We start from the raw sequence: 16,528 nt of genomic DNA on the forward strand, positions 1-16,528 counted from the left end.
GCCCTCATAACTCTTTGTTTGCAACTGAATGAATCATTTAAAGTTATTTTTCTTCATTATGCAGAAGTGGGCAGAAGATAGATTGTTGTTACCATTCCAGATAACAGGTTGGCAGCGGTATGGTGGGGGACTAGATCTTGACAGGTTCTGTTTAACATGAAAACTTGGTTTAAACAATAGGTCATTTTCTGATGAACATTTCCCTGGGCTTTAGGCTACATAAGGACCTAACAGCTGGGATAGCAAATGTGGAACAAGATCGCAGTCTATAGGAATACATCGAGTCGTGTGGGAGTTGTGTGTACAGACATCTTTGAAAAATTTCCATGTAGCGATTGTATAATAAAATGTGAAGGAGAATAGATATAGGGTAAAAGTTATTTTATATATACTGTATATATATAGATACAGGGGGTCATTTATCAAACTGGTGTAAATTAGAACTGGCTTAACTGCCTATAGCAACCAATAAGATTCCACCTTTCATTTTTGACAGCTCCTTTGGAAAATGAAAGGAGGAATCTGATTGGCTGCTATGGGCAACTAAGCCAGTTCTACTTTACACCAGTTTGACCCCAATAGTTTTTAAGAATAGTTCATTTACAGGTATGTATTTACATCCATCCCATTCATTTCTCACACATTGTAATTGAATCATTTTATACACATCTCATGTCTCAGGTAATAGGTTCAAGTTTAACACATGAATTTTCTTTTTTAAGATTGATTTCCATTAAGGTTTTGCGTCGTTCCTGTTGCAGCCAATAGAGCATTTCTGTTTTGTCCCACTTCATTTTGTCAGCATATGGTCTGCCCTGTAATACAAAAAAATATTAAAATGTGAGATTTCTTAAAGGGTTTTACCACTCGTGGCCTCTCCTCTGGATTCGCCATCAATAGTTTTGCTGAAAGTTGTTGCCAAAACAACACAGGGTTGCCCATTGTGCTCTGTGCTCACCACATGGTCCATTACCATGGTGATGGATCATGTGATGTATCATGTGATAAGCACAGTGACGTCACCACAGGTCCTTTGACAGGTCCTGAAGAAAGAACAGGAGACCGGCAGCTACGCGATTTAACCCTCAATTGACCTTCTACTAAACATTCTGTATTAAAGAATGCTATTATTTTCCCTCATAACCATGTTATAAGAGATATAATACAGTGAATTATATCCCTGCACAGTATAGAGCATGCTGCGATTTTCACGCAACGCACAAGTGATGCGTGAAAATCACTGCTTATGTGCACAGCCCCATAGAAATGAATGGGTCCGGATTCAGTGCGGGTGCAATGCGTTCACCTCACACATTGCACCCACGTGGAAATCTCGCCCGTGTGAACCCAGCCTAACTGCTTTATGGTCACAGTGTGAATTGAAAAACGGTGACTACTTTTTAAGGATTACAAACATGATGGTGTACTGATGTGTATTGAAAAAGTGGTAACAAAAAAATATCACGTGAAATGGAAAACAAAAAAAAAAGCAATTCTGCCATGTTTTTTTGGGTTTATATTCATTGCATTTAGGGTCCATTCACACGTCCGCAACTGTTTTGCGGTCCGCAATTTGCAGATCTGCAAAACACGGACACCGGCCATGTGCGTTCTGCATTTTGCGGACCGCACATGGCCGGCACTATAATAGAAATGCCTTTTCTTGTCCGTGGCTACGGACAAGAATAGGACATGTTCTATTTTTTTGCGGGGCCGTGGAACGGAAGTGCGCATGCGGACAGCACACCATGCGGACCCATTTTGCGGACGTGTGAATGGACCCTAAGTGCACTAACAATGATAAGATAAACTTATTCTTAGGCCTATTGCACACGGACGTTTTTTTTTCCCGTTTACTGGACGTTTTTTGCGTTCCGTATACGGTCCGTATACGGAACCATTCATTTCAATGGGTCCGCAAAAAAAACGGAATGTACTCCGTATGCATTCCGTTTCCGTATTTCCGTTTTTCCGTTCCGTTTTAACATAGAACATGTCCTATTATTGCCCGCAAATCACAGTCCGTGGCTCCATTCAAGTCAATGGGTCCGCAAAAAAACGGAACACATACGGAAATGCATCCGTATGTCTTCCTTTTTTCGTTCCGTTTTTTGCTGAACCATCTATTGAAAATGTTATGCCCAGCCCAATTTTGTCTATGTAATTACTGTATACTGTATATGCCATACGGAAAAACGGAACGGAAAAACGGAACAGAAACGGAAACACAACGGAAACAAAAAACGGAACAACGGATCCGTGAAAAACGGATCGCAAAACACTGAAAAAGCCATACGGTCGTGTGCAATAGGCCTTAGTATGATCATTTCAGTAGGATTACGGCAATTTATCTAGTTTTCTTATGTCTTAAAAAAATAAAGACGATTTTCTTTACATCACCATATTCTGACACAGCATATTTACTTCTATCTACAAAGCTGTGTGAGGACTTGTTTTTTGCAGAGTGAGCTGTAGTTTTTAGTGATGCTGTTTTAGGTAGACACAGTACATGATGTGGCTTTCACCGTGCAGGAAAAATATTTTTATACACTTACTAGTTTGCATGTGGACGACACCAATTATGATTTTTTTTTTATTGTTTTCTTTTATATGTAAAATTAGGAAAGGGGGTTCATTTGAATTATTTATATTTTTGTGCTTTTAATATTTTTAAAATTTTAATTTTTTTTTTTTTACTTTAATGTTTAGCCCTCTTAAAGGACTTAAAGGGAACCTGTCACCGGGATTTTGGGTATAGACCCGAGGACATGGGTTGCTAGATGGCCGTTAGCACATCCGCAATACCCAGTCCCCATAGCTCTGTGTGCTTTTATGGTGTAAAAAAAAAACGGTTTGATAGATGTGCAAATTAACCTGAAATGAGTCCTGTCCTGGAGATAAGTCAGGGACAGGACTCATCTCAGGTTAATTTGCATATCGATTAAACCGTTGTTTTTTTTACACAATAAAAGCACACAGAGCTATGGGGACTGGGTATTGCGGATGTGCTAGCGGCCATCTAGCAACCCATGTCCTCAGCTCTATACCCAAAATCCCGGTGACAGGTTCCCTTTAAACATGCAATTGTTTGATTGCTCATACCATAGACTGCAATAGCATACTGTTGCAGCCTATGGGATTTTTCTGGCTTCCTATAAATCTCTGCTGCAGGCAGGGCTTAACAAGCAGTTTACTACGCCAGTTTACTATGGCAATGTTCACAAGGCGCCAAGCTGCCATAGTAACCATTCATTTTGCCATGCACGGTCCTGTTGGAGGACAGAAGGAGCACCATCTCTCTGTCTATCAGATGCCATGGTCACTACTGCCTGTTCATCTGAGGGGTTAAATGACCGGGATCAGAGTAATTTCCATTGTGGCTGGGTACAAGGCTACTTTCACACTAGCGTTTTTGCTGGATCCGGCAGGGTTCAGCAAAAACACTTCCGTTACTGATAATACAACTATCTGCAATGGATCCGGTTGTATTATCTTTAACATAGCCAAGACGGATCCGTCATGAACTCCATTGAAAGTCAAAGGAGGCTGGATCCATTTTCTATTGTGTCAGAGAAAACTGAAACGTCCCCATTGACTTGCATTGTGGGTCATGGCGGATCCGTCTTGCTCCGCATCTCATGATGGAAAGAAAACCGCAGTATGTTGCGGTTTGCTCTCCGGTATGAAAACGGAACCAAACGGAACGGAATGCATTTTGGAGCATTCAGTTCTGTTCAGTTACATTTTGTCCCCATTGACAATGAATGGGGACAAAACGGAAGTGTTTTTTTCTGGTATTTAGACCCTATGACGGATCTCAATACCGGAAAATAGAAACGCTAGTGTGAAAGTGGCCTTAGCTGTATTACAGGGAGGAGAAGAGAGGGCTCCATACTAACCCTGCATGCAAAAGATGTACAGGTACGTGACTTTACGTTAAGGGGTTAAGGTTTTATGTGGCTCGATGTCACCCCTGCCTGTAATATAATTTTATACCTTAGTTATATCTTCATTTTTTTAGACAGAAAGAAAAAACTAGCATGGGAAATGCAATCTACAAATCCTGACAATTATTCTTTTGTCACAAAGCACATCATTTCCTTCACCTTAGGGCACTTTCACACTTGCGTTGCTGGATTCTGGCAGGCAGTTCCGTCAGATCCGGCAATATGTATGCAAACGGAAACCATTTGTAGACGGATCCGAATGCGGATCCGTCTCACAAATGCATTGCAATACCGGATCCGTCTCTCCGGTGTCATCCGGAAAAACTGATCCGGTATTTATTTATTTTTTAAGGTCTGCGCATGTGTGGACCGGAAGACCGGATCCGTCAGTGCGGCAATTTTAATGGCACTAATACATTTCAATGGAAAAAAATTCCGGATCCGGCATTCCGTCAAGTGTTCAGAATTTTTGGCCAGAGAGAAAAACGCAGCATGCTGCGTTTTTTTCTCCGTCCAAATACCGTAAAAGGACTGAATTGAAGACATCCTGATCGGATTGCTTTCCATTCAGAATGCATTAGGATAAAACTAATCAGTTTTTTTCCGGTATTGGGCCCCTGGGACGGAACTCAATACCGGAAAACTTTGACGCAAGTGTGAAAGTACCCTAAGATAATAAATTCTGACTAAGGAACCTCAGAGGCTTCATTCATATTTGTAGTGCACAGCTCCTATGTAGAACTATGTGTCCCCATGGATACAGATTACAAATAATCTTCTGTCTCCTATTATTATTGTTCTTATTATACACAATAGAAGAGGGACAAGAGTAGCACATGTCTGCAGGATTGACTACATGCAGGGTCTGTATGTAGTCTAACTGTGGAGTCACATCACTCTAAGGGCTCATGCACACGACAGTATGGCTTTTTCAAAGTTTTGCGGGACGTTTTTAACGGATCAGTTTTTCAGTTTTTTGTTTCAATAGTGTTTCCGGTTCCGTTCTGTTTTTCCGTTCCATTTTTCCGTATGGCATATACAGTATACAGTAATTACATAGAAAAAATTGGGCTGGGCATAAAATTTTCAATAGATGGTTCTGCAAAAACAGAACAGATACGGAAGACATACTGAGTACATTATGTATGTGTTCCGTTCATTTAGCAGACTTGAATGGAGCCACGGAACGTGATTTGCGGGCAATAATAGGACATGTTCTATCTTTGAACGGAAATACGGAAACGGAATGCACACGGAGACACTTCAGTTTTTTTGCTGACCCATTGAAAGGAATGGTTCATCATAAGTAACGCATACTGAACTAAAAAAACAGCCAGTATACTGAACGCAAAAAACGTTTGTGTGCATGAGCCCTAAATCACTGGTGTATAAAATGCACTTTATTAGTACCGGGCAGATAAACTGCCCATAACGAGCGCAGATCGATGATACACAGGAAGAATTTGTGGACTTCTTTATTTGCCCTGGTACCGAGGGGGGGCACAGAGATCAGTTTACTGTCTCTACTGCAGCTGATGCCATCCAAGGTACTGTTTGTAAGGGTAGAAATATTTGGAAAAACTCACCTTATAGCTGACTGTGTCACTAAACTTCTTCTTTATAATGTGTAATATTTTATATATTTCAGGCTCTATTTCTGTCATTTGTCTGTGCAACTTTTTCCTTTTTCTCGACTCTTCCATCCTTGCCATCGAAGTTCCTTCATACCCTAAATGAAGTACAGTTTTGCAGGTATTTTGGTGAAATCATTAAAAAGCTGCTATTTTACCATAGTATACTCTGCCGAAAGGGGCGGACTAGGAACTTAAAGTGGCCCAGGAAAAAATACTAAAAGTGGCCCCATTTTGTAGTCGTATCCAAATTGATGGAGGGCAGGGCCAGTAATACCATATTGTGGCAGATTATACCACCCCAACAGAGCCAAATACCATAGTCCATCATAATATACTGCCAGCAGAACAAATATGTCCCCAAAAACTTCCACTGGCCGGCTGTGAGGAGGGCTCAGGCGGCCCCTGTGAGGTCTATGGCCAATCCGCCCCTGTCTGCAGACAGGTGTGATATCGCACTCTGAATACCACTTTCCCGCTCTATTAGCTACAGCCACGTAGCCAGTACATTGGCTCAGGAGGACTGCTGGTATACATTGTATTACCGTGCTTACTACGAATAGCCGCAGTCCTGTTTACCTTGCCCACTGCTTTTTTTCCGGTGGGTCTGGCCGCAGGTCTCCTCTGTCCCTCCAGGCAGGTTGTGGACTGCTTCCTGCAAAGGTCCCTCCTCCCCTGCCCATAAGGCACGTGCGTGTTCCCTCTGGCTCTTAAAGGGGCTTTCCGAGAGTTTTTTACTGATCGTGGGGGTCTGACACCCTGGATCCCCGTCGAGCAGCTGTTTGAGAAAGCAGTGGCGTGCGCAGCTTTACCTAGGCCATGTATCATCCCGTTCATCGGTCACGAGGCCTAGGCGCAGCTTGAAGTGAATGGAGCTGATCACGATACCAAGCACAGCCGCTATACAACGTATGGTGCTGTGCTTGGTGACCACGGAGAAGGCTATGGTGAGTGCCGGTGCCTTTTCAAACAGCTGTTTGGCAGGGGTCCTGGATGTCAGACCCCCCACTGATCAGATACTGATGACTTATCCAGATGGTAGGTCATCAGTAAAAAAAACGATCAGAAAACTCTTTTAAAGGGCCAACACGCACACTAATCTTTACCAGCCAATTCCTGTGGTACTTATAGGGAATCTGTCACCAGCGACCTCCCTATCAAACCATAGACACATAGTTGTGATTCACCTGATTAAAACACTGCATTTATTTTGTTCATCCGAGGCTCCATTCCTGAGTACGACCATATGTATTTTTCAGTTCGCAAAACGCAGATCCGCAAAATACCGTAGGGGAAGAGGCCTTCAATAGTATAATCCTGGAATACCCCTTTAACGATAGGTCATCGATATCTGTTTGGCAGGAGTCTGACTCCTGGCACCTGCGCCGATCAGCTGTATGAAGAAGTCGCTGTGCTCTGTGATCGCTTAGGCCTTTTCCTAGGTCATGTGACGTCACATTCATCAGTCACATGGCCTAGGCGCAGCTCAGCCCCATGCAAGTGAATGGGGCTGAGCTCCAATACCAAACACAGCTGCTATCCAATGGACATCACTGTGCTTGGTAAGCGCCGCAACTTCCTCAAACAGCTGATCATCGGGGGTGTCGGAAGTCTAACCCACACTTTCTCATATTGATGACCAATTCTGAGGATAGGCTGTCATTGAAAAAAGAAAAAATGCAGAACCCCTTTATGTTTTGACAGCTAGAATATTGCAGCTTGCATCTCTGTTTCTTATAAGTCCAGAACACGTTATCAACAGAAGCCATGAGGCTAATGTCAACCCCGCCTGAATGAACACAAATTAAGGGACTGTAACCATACCAGATAAATCCTTCCAAGACTTAGGAAAAAAGGTTTAAATCACCACTACACATGGACTGAATGATCAAGACAAGATCAGTTTCACATGTAAAGTCCTCCTCTCCAGTAGACACTTTAGTATGGTACAATGGGAAGTGATACCACAAGAGACTTTCTATGTTGGTGATTCTCCTGCGCATGGGTTCACTAATCATCCTCATGGTGTGTGTTTTTTGTTGATGAGTTTGTTTCATCATTTCGTTTGTCAGTAAAATAAGCCTATCCTTTTTGACCAACATGCATTCCCTTGAGGAACTGGTGAATATTCTTTATTAAAGGAGCCTATGAAGACCTATGCTCAGGATAGGTAATTATCTGATCTGTGGTGGCCCAACACCTCCGCCAATCATCTGTTTAAAGAGTCAGCAGCGCTCCTCGCAGCTTACCAAGCACAATACCGTCCACTGCATATCGACTCTGCTTGGTATTACTGCTTAGACCCATTTACTTGAATGGGACTGGGCTGCGCCTAGACCAAGTGACTTCACTGTCCTAGGAATAGGCCGTGGAACTCATGGAAGGTTTGCAAGGAGTCAGACCTCCCCCCCACCAGTCAGAATAGGCCAATGAAGATAGACCATCGATATTAAACACCAGGAAAACCTCTTAATTGAAGATCTTGGTGCTGTGAGAGTCCTGTGGTAAGGAGGAGGAGGATTAGAAGATCCGTTCACAGGAGAATAACTAACATAGAAACACTCTTGTGGAACTGCATCCAGTTGTGCAATACTGAAGTGTCTACTTTAGGCGGAGGAGAGGAAGACTGATTTTGCCTAATCATTCAGCCCACACTAAGCGGAGAGGTGTAACACTGTTCATATTAAATTCTGGGAAGACTCTCTTGGAGGCTTCATTGTTTGCTGTCACCTACTCTTTTGTGCCTTGTCTGCTGTTCTTACAGCTTTGCATATCATTTTTTGTATTTTGTTAGGATAAGGTACACATTGGGACAGTAGTTTCAGTATTTGGAGACGAAAAGTATGTGCCAGAGAAAAGCATGAAGCTTACCTCTGTGGAAAAATCTATTAGGATCAGATGCTGCCCTCTCAAACATCTCCAGCTCAGCTAAGATCTTCTCTCTTCTCTTGATAAGTGTTACTGCTTTTTCCCACATTTTTATAGCCTGAAAAAGTGGAAACATTTACATTCATGATGCATGTTCATATTTATGGAACCGCCCATATCCAATCTAGTAATCAGATAATAATGATATTTCCTATGGAAGTGCCATGAATGTCACATATTGGAATATCCCTTTAAGGCCACATGCACACGGCCGTTGGGCACCCCGCATCACGGATGCGGACCCAATCACTTGAATGGGTCCACAATTCCGGAGATGCGGAACGGAGTCATGGAACGGAACACCGAAAGCACTACGGAGTGCTTCTGTGGTGTTCCTTTCCGTGGTTCCGCACCGCAAAACAATATGACATACCACGGACCCATTCAAGTTGAATGGGTCTGGCCCGCTGCACAGATGTCGCCCGGATGTTGCCCGTGCACTGGGGACTGCAATCGCGGTCCCCAATGCACGGAAGGGCCGCACAATGGCTGTGTGCATGAGGCCTAAATCAATGGATAGTTTATCATGTCTCATTGTCTCAATATGATTTCCCCGGTTATCACTGTTGATCTTGGAGTTACTAACACGGGCACTCCTTGCTATCAGATTGGCTCCTAGGCACCTGGAATCTAAAAAGGTCAAAGACAAACAACCCCTTGGGTAACTGCACATGCTGCGGATTACACATGATTACGTGCAGAAAAATAACAGTGTAAGGGTACATTCACACAACCGTATTTATGGGTCCCCATCCGTTCCGTAATTTTGCATAACGGATTCATACCCATTCATTTTAATGGGGCCCCAAAAGATGCGGACAGCACACCGTGTGCTGTCAGCATCTGCACTTCCGTTCCGTGGCCCGCAAAAAAGATAGAGCATGTCCTATATACAAGAGTAGGCATTTCTATCATAGGGCTGGTTGTGTGCGTTCCGCAAAATGCAGAACACACACGGCCGGTATCCGTGATTTGCAGACCACAAAACATATGGTCGTGTAAATGTAATCTAAGGGCTCATGCACACGAACGTATTTTCTTTCCGTGTCTGTTCTGTTTTTTTGCAGACCGTATGGGGAACCATTCATTTCAATGGGTCTGCAAAAAAAAAAGGAAGTTACTCCGTGTGCATTCCGTTTCCGTATGTCCGTTCCGCAAAATAATAGAACATGTCCGATTATTGGCCGCATTACGGACAAGGATAGTACTTTTCTATTTCCCCAGCAAAAAACACATCTACCTACAGTTTTTACCACAGAAAAGACAGCAGATTTCACTCTCTCCATTGCAAAGGGTGAAATCCGCTGTATAAATGAACATGCTGTGGATTACAAACGTGCAATACCGCAGATTTTCTGCTGCATTGTTTTTCCGCAGCACGTGGATGAGAATTCATAAATCACTTTGCTGGTACCGTACAACACTGCAGATATACCGCACGCAAATCTGCCATAGCAAATCCAAAGCTAATCAGTCATGTGTGCACCCCTGCCTAATACAGTACCAACAACGTGAATGAGATTTGATAAATCTTCTGTACACTTTGCTTTTTTCTTCCATGCAGAAATGGACCTTGAAATCCACAGAATGACAATTGTTTGAGTGATTGTGCACCTTATTTGGAGTAGTTTTCCCCATGGGGTTAACATACACTGAAAATCATAACAAAATCCACAACAAAAACGCACCAAAATGACAATAAATATATATAGTTGCAAGTTGCAAAATCGTGTTCAGTTGCATATTAATTCAGGGGATCCAAGTGTTACGATCGTTATTACAGGTGCTAAGCTGCACCCCTATTACACCCTTGTGAAACTGGGCTAACCCCCAAATTTTGGAAATATGTGCACATTACCTCTTGCAGTCGCTCTCGGTATTCATTGGAACTATATTTAATTGCCATATCCAGTCTCTGGTTTTCTGGAACATGAAGTACAGTCCATATGGCATTTATTTTTTTCTGCATATCTTCATGGCAATGTGTAGGCTCTACCTATAAATATAACACATATATAAAAAGGGAAACGTGCATAAAAGGGGAGTTCATATTAAAATTGTAGTTAGACATGAGAAAGTATGGCTTTTAGGCCCCTTTCACACGGGCGAGTTTTCCACGCGGGTGCAATGCGTGAGGTGAACGCATTGCACCCGCACTGAATCCGGACCTATTCACTTCAATGGGGCTGTGCACATGATTGGTGATTTTCACGCATCACTTGTGCGTTGCGTGAAAATTGCAGCATGTTCTATATTCAGCGATTTTCACGCAACACAGGCCCCATAGAAGTGACTGGGGCTGCGTCAAAATCGTGGTGGTGAGCATGGTGACGTCAGCGCAGGTCCTGCTGAATGAAGATCTTCTATCTTCATTCAGCAGGACCTGCGCTGACGTCACCGCGTGGTGAGTGCGATTACGTCATCAAAGGTCCTTTTGCAGGTCCAGAAAGAAGACAAATCCAGCTGCGCGAACAAGTGGATAAGGTGAGTTAATTTTTTTTTCTTTATTAACCCCTCAAGCCACATTTTAGTAAGCATTCTGTATTAAGAATGCTATTATTTTCCCTTATAACCATGTTATAAGGGAAAATAATAAAATCTACAGAACACCTAACCCAAACCTGAGCTTCAGTGAAGAAGTCCGGGTTCGGGTCTGGGTACCACAGTCAGATTTTTATCACGCGCGTGCAAAACGCACCTGCGCGACAAAAACTAAACAACGCAATCGCAGTCAAAACTGACTGAAATTGCATGCGCACTCGCGCGGATTTCCCGCAATGCACACGCGACGCATCCGAAGCAAATCCGTGACGCCCGTGTGAAAGAGGCCTTACTGTAACTTCATCACTGTAGCATGGCATTTGTAGACATGGGGATCTGTAGTTTTATTTCTAGTTACAAGGTTAAATTCAGCTCAGCTTACTGGGCTATTTTTGGAAGTCCCATAAGGAGTGAAGGAAGAGAGCTGCACGTATACTGTTCTCTCCATTCCCTATGGCAAGCAATAAGCCTCATTCTTGAGACAGGGGCAGATCCCAGAGGTAGGAATACCCCACTAGACTTTACCAAAAGACTCCAGGGTTCCTTATGGGTAGAATTTATGGTATAAACATTTCAAATTCACTTTTTGATTTAAAATAACTGTTGTTATAATTAGAGATGAGCGAATTTCATAAAATAAACTTGAAAGGCAAGCACTCAAACTATCATGGAGCAGGCACACTATTTAACACTAATAGTTCAGGGTATCACAATAATAACATCACTTAAAATATATGGCATATAACACTAAAACACTAGAATTCGATAAAAATTTGATAAAAATAATAAGAAATCGTTAAAAAATCGTAGAGGGATAAGGTGCAAGATAAGTTCCTGCCAAAATAAATTATATCAGTAGATGTCCTCATTAGTGCATCTGGTATTAGCGCTGGAATACTGGCCGCCTGCACGCTTTGATATAGTATTGCATCCAAAATCACAGATAACAGTTTTGATAGCCGCAGTATATTGTACGGATAAATGATTGCTCACCGAGCACTGACCCCACCTGAAGGTATGTGATGTTCACACTGACTAGCGTGCGCTCAGGTGTAGGTGTTCCGGGCAAGTCAATACCTGCGTAGCGGTAAGATTTTCTTGCAATTGCCTGGACTGTCTCTGTATTCTGCTCCGTGCACAGTTCTCGCGAGAATTTGGATTCAAATTCACGGGTGCAGATCGCTTTTTGCCTTCACTGAAGAGTCGCCTCACCAGATTAAATTATAGAGTTGAAATCGCATGGCCATGCTTCAATTGGTTGTGGGATCTTTCAGAGCATCGGCATATAGCACCAGACGCGTTTCGAGGTCTTGCTGACCTCTTCCTCAGTGGTTATGCTCCAAATGCCCAGACCCCACTATTTATACTCTACTTATACTCTACTCTATACTCTACTCGATGAAAAGTAAGTTCTGGAGAACAGATCTCAAGGTGAGCTGAATGGTCACAGGTAAGGCTACTTTCACACTTGCGTTAGGAGCGGATCCGTCTGGTGTCTGCACAGACGGATCCGCTCCTATAATGCAAACGCTTGCATCCGTTCAGAACGGATCCGTTTGCATAACCATGAACAAAAAAAAAAATGATAATGCAAACGGATCCGTTCAGACTTTACATTGAAAGTCAATGGGGGACGGATCCGTTTGAAAATTGAGCCATACTGTGTCATCTTCAAACGGATCCGTCCCCATTGACTTCCATTATAAGTCTGGACGGATCCGCTCGCCTCCGCACGGCCAGGCGGACACCCGAACGCTGCAAGCAGCGTTCAGGTGTCCGCTCACTGAGCGGAGCGGAGGCTGAGCGCTGGCAGGCGGATGCATTCTCAGTGGATCCGCCTCCATTGAGAATGCATCAGGGCTGGACGGCTGCGTTCGGGACCGCTTGTGAGCTCCTTCAAACGGAGCTCACGAGCGGACACCTGAACGCAGGTGTGAAAGTAGCCTAAGTCCTGGAGTAGCGGATTCCAAGAAGACAAATTCGGTCTGGTGTGATTTTTGTTGCGATTTTTTCAACAGATGCGTTTTTGTCACCAAGACTACTGAATCGAAATAGTGATTCATTCTCATATATCAGATATTCGATTTTTTTTTACAGATGCGGTTTTATCTCCTAGACTGCTGAATTGGACATATAATTCATTCTAATATCTCCAAAAATTCAAATTCATTTTCATTCTTTAAATATCAGCAATAAACCGTATTCAAACAGATTTTTCAATCATATCTATACCAATATTCAAAGTACATACAAATATCTAAAATGGACATACATATAGGGATATATAAAAATTGATAACTGAATAATTCAATAAATATTGGATGAACTTTCGATTCCTGAGATCCTGCAGGTAAAATGGGATGGAGGCCTGCCTCCGAGGGGACCGCAGCGTCACCCAAATGTCAACACTGCGGTCTACCGTCAAAAGCAGGCGCCCACCCCCACTCACAGGAAACCAAAGATCTCTAGCTCAGCATTGAGACCTGCTGGAAGCAAACTCCCAAACTCATAAATTCGTCTGGATTCAATCCTAGACATTCAATGAATATGATCACCACCCCTCCAGTGTGGATCTACCTTCTCCAGTGCCGCAAATGTCAGTTTAGTAGGGTTTTTGTTGTGGAATTCCCTAAAATGTCTCGACAAAGAATGTTTGTCAAACCCATTCTTAATCTTGGTCATATGTTCAGATAACCTTATTTTTAATGGTCGTTTTGTTCGTCCAATATATTGTTTCTGACATGGGCACTGGATAATGTAGATGACACTGGAGGAGTTGCAGGATAGACTATCCCTGATTTTCCAAGAGAACAAATTTTGTGTAGATGTTACTTCTAGTGTTCTTTTGGGGAATGTTGTATTCTTACAAGCAATGCACCTCTCACACCTAAAGAAGCCATTCATATTTGTCCAATTTTGAAACATAGAGACTTTCTTTCCCTTTTGCTGTTTAATATAGGGCGCTATTTTGAGGCCTAAATTAGGCGCTTTCGTGAAAGATATTAAGGGGACCTTTGGTACCAAATGGCCTATTGTTTTGTCGTCCAGTATATAATGCCAATGTTGTTTCAAAATATACTGGACTTTCTTGTAATGCGCATTGAATGGTAGAATGACTCTCAACTCCATTTCTTTTGATGTTATATTTGTATTCTCATTTTTATTATCAGAGAAAAAGGTCTCTCTCTCTAGCATCTTGACCCGATCCAATGCATTATTAACTATTTCTTCAGGGTATTCTTTGTCAATAAATTGGTCTTTCATTTTTATGGCCTCTTCTTCAAATTTACTCTCATTCGTACAATTTCTTTTAATCCTACGGAACTGCCCCGTTTGAATATTTATTAGCCAGTTCGGCAGATGGCGACTGGAAAAGAGTATAAAACTGTTTTTGGACATTGGTTTCTGAAAGGTGCTGCATACATATTTTCTATCTTGCATGGAAATTTGCAAATCCAGAAATTCTGTATTCATCTTATTCACATTTGATGTAAAGGTCAAATTTCTTGTATTATTATTTATTTCTTTTAAAAAAATCTCTTAAGGTATCTTCTGTGCCTTTCCAGATGAATATTACATCATCTATGTAACGCCGCCATAGGGCCAGGTCCGCCCCCAGCCTCGGTCCTATATTGACCCGCTCCCAGTCGGCCAGGAACAGGTTAGCATAGCTGGGGGCGAACCTGGTCCCCATGGCGGTACCCCGTTTCTGGAGGAAATAATCCCCCTCAAAGAAAAAATAATTATGGTTTAAAATATACCCTATACCTTCCACTATAAAATCTATTTGAAGGGAATCCAATGAACCATCTAATATCAACTGGGATTTAATCGCCTCCATCCCTTGTTGGTGGTCTGACTGTATATTGGGACTTGACATCCAATGTCCCCATAACCCAGTCAGTTTGGATTTCCAATAATTCAAGAGTCTGTATAATGTGCGTTTTGTCCCTAATGTAAGAGCTCATCTTTTTAACTACAGGTTGTAACAGAGTGTCAATGTATTTTGAAAGGTTGGATGTTAGCGATCCTATCCCCGATATTATGGGGCGGCCAGGGGGTTCTTTCGGATTTTTGTGGATCTTGGGCAAGCAGTAAAAGACAGGAAGTCTTCGCTGCGTGCCCAAGATAAAATCATGCTCTTGTTTGGACAGTATGCCTACGTCCAAACCTTTCCCACAATAATCCTTCAAGGTCCCGTGGAAGTTCTCCACAGGGTCTTTTTTTAAGTTTCTGATATGTATTAGTATCGGACAGTTGGCTATAACATTCCTTGTTATAATAAACTGTATCAAGGATCACCACTGCCCCTCCCTTATCCACCTGACGTATCGTGATATCAGCTTGTTTCTGAAGCTGTTTGATAGCCTGTATTTCCCTATTATTTAAATATTTTTTTTTATATACCCTTCTTTTATTTTTTGTAAATCACTTTCGACACTCTTCTGGAATGTAGCTATTTCATAGCTGATCTCATTTCTTGGGAATTTCATGGATTTATTCCGTAAATTTGTATGTTTAATCGAATCTTGTTTGGTATTGTCTGTTTGGATAGATATCGGATTTTTTAAATGATACATTTTTAAACAGAGTTTTCGAATGAATTTCTGGATACCAACATATGTGTCGAACTTGTTTATTTTTTCAGTAGGGGCAAATTTTAAACCTTTGTCGAGGAGTTTTATCTGTGCGTTTGTAAGTGGAGTAGAACTAAGATTTACTATTGAGCCTTGATCTTCGTCTAATATCGTCGTTTGTGTTGTGTTTTTCTTCCTTTTTCCTCTTCTCGTCTTCCTAATTCTAAATTGTGATAATTGTGTGTCTCTATAGGGAAGTGATTGGGAGTTATTCCATTCTTGTGTTGTCCTGTAATGTGTTTTTTCTGGAGTGAATTGGTGATGAGTGTTTTTCTGTCTTAGATTGTATGTGTGTACTGGGGCTCTCTGTGGTAATTTGTTTCTGGTGTTCTGTGTCTCGGTCGTGATCTGTGATGTGGCGGGGTTCGATCTAAAAAATGGTGTTATGAAAGTGACTCATATCTATTATTAACAAGTATAGGATACTGAACAGGTCCAGCTGCCTTTTCAGTATTTTGTGTAGAAGATTCCCCTCTTGGTATATTCTCTTCACATGTTGGCATTCGAAATCCACTCCTCTGTGTATAAAGGTGTTTTTTGGTTTTCTTCTCAATAATATCAGATTCGATTTTATCCAGACTTTTGCATAATTTTTCTTGCCATGATCAAATTCACTATTTTTAGGTAATTTATCTACCGTATCCTTTATTTTATCTATTCTATTGGTTAGATCCATTAAAATTTGAGATCTTCTTTTAATTACTAATTGAGTCAGTGCTATGGATTGGGTAAATAATAGGTCACTCCATTCTTTATCAAACTCCTCTGAGTTTAGATCTTGTGCAGGAGTTTTGGTAATCAGAAGACCCTTAGGTATTTTCCCCAATTCAATGCACTTTGTTAG

General features: G+C 41.9%; 1 protein-coding gene across 1 annotated transcript in view; it reads right to left on the reverse strand.

Annotated features, from left to right (window-relative positions):
* Positions 1-514: 514 nt before the first annotated feature.
* CCDC87 (coiled-coil domain containing 87) overlaps positions 515-16,528 on the reverse strand; it is a 77,747-nt gene continuing 61,733 nt past the window's right edge. The window contains exons 18-21 of the mRNA XM_040407026.1: positions 10,365-10,502; positions 8,450-8,564; positions 5,534-5,676; positions 515-815 (exon numbers count right to left, since the gene is read on the reverse strand). Coding sequence (XP_040262960.1) covers positions 678-815; positions 5,534-5,676; positions 8,450-8,564; positions 10,365-10,502 — 534 coding nt within the window. The 3' untranslated portion in view covers positions 515-677. The remainder of the gene's footprint in view (positions 816-5,533; positions 5,677-8,449; positions 8,565-10,364; positions 10,503-16,528) is intronic.

The sequence above is a fragment of the Bufo bufo genome, chromosome 1, assembly GCF_905171765.1.
Source record: "Bufo bufo chromosome 1, aBufBuf1.1, whole genome shotgun sequence".
Taxonomy (NCBI): Eukaryota; Metazoa; Chordata; class Amphibia; order Anura; family Bufonidae; genus Bufo; species Bufo bufo.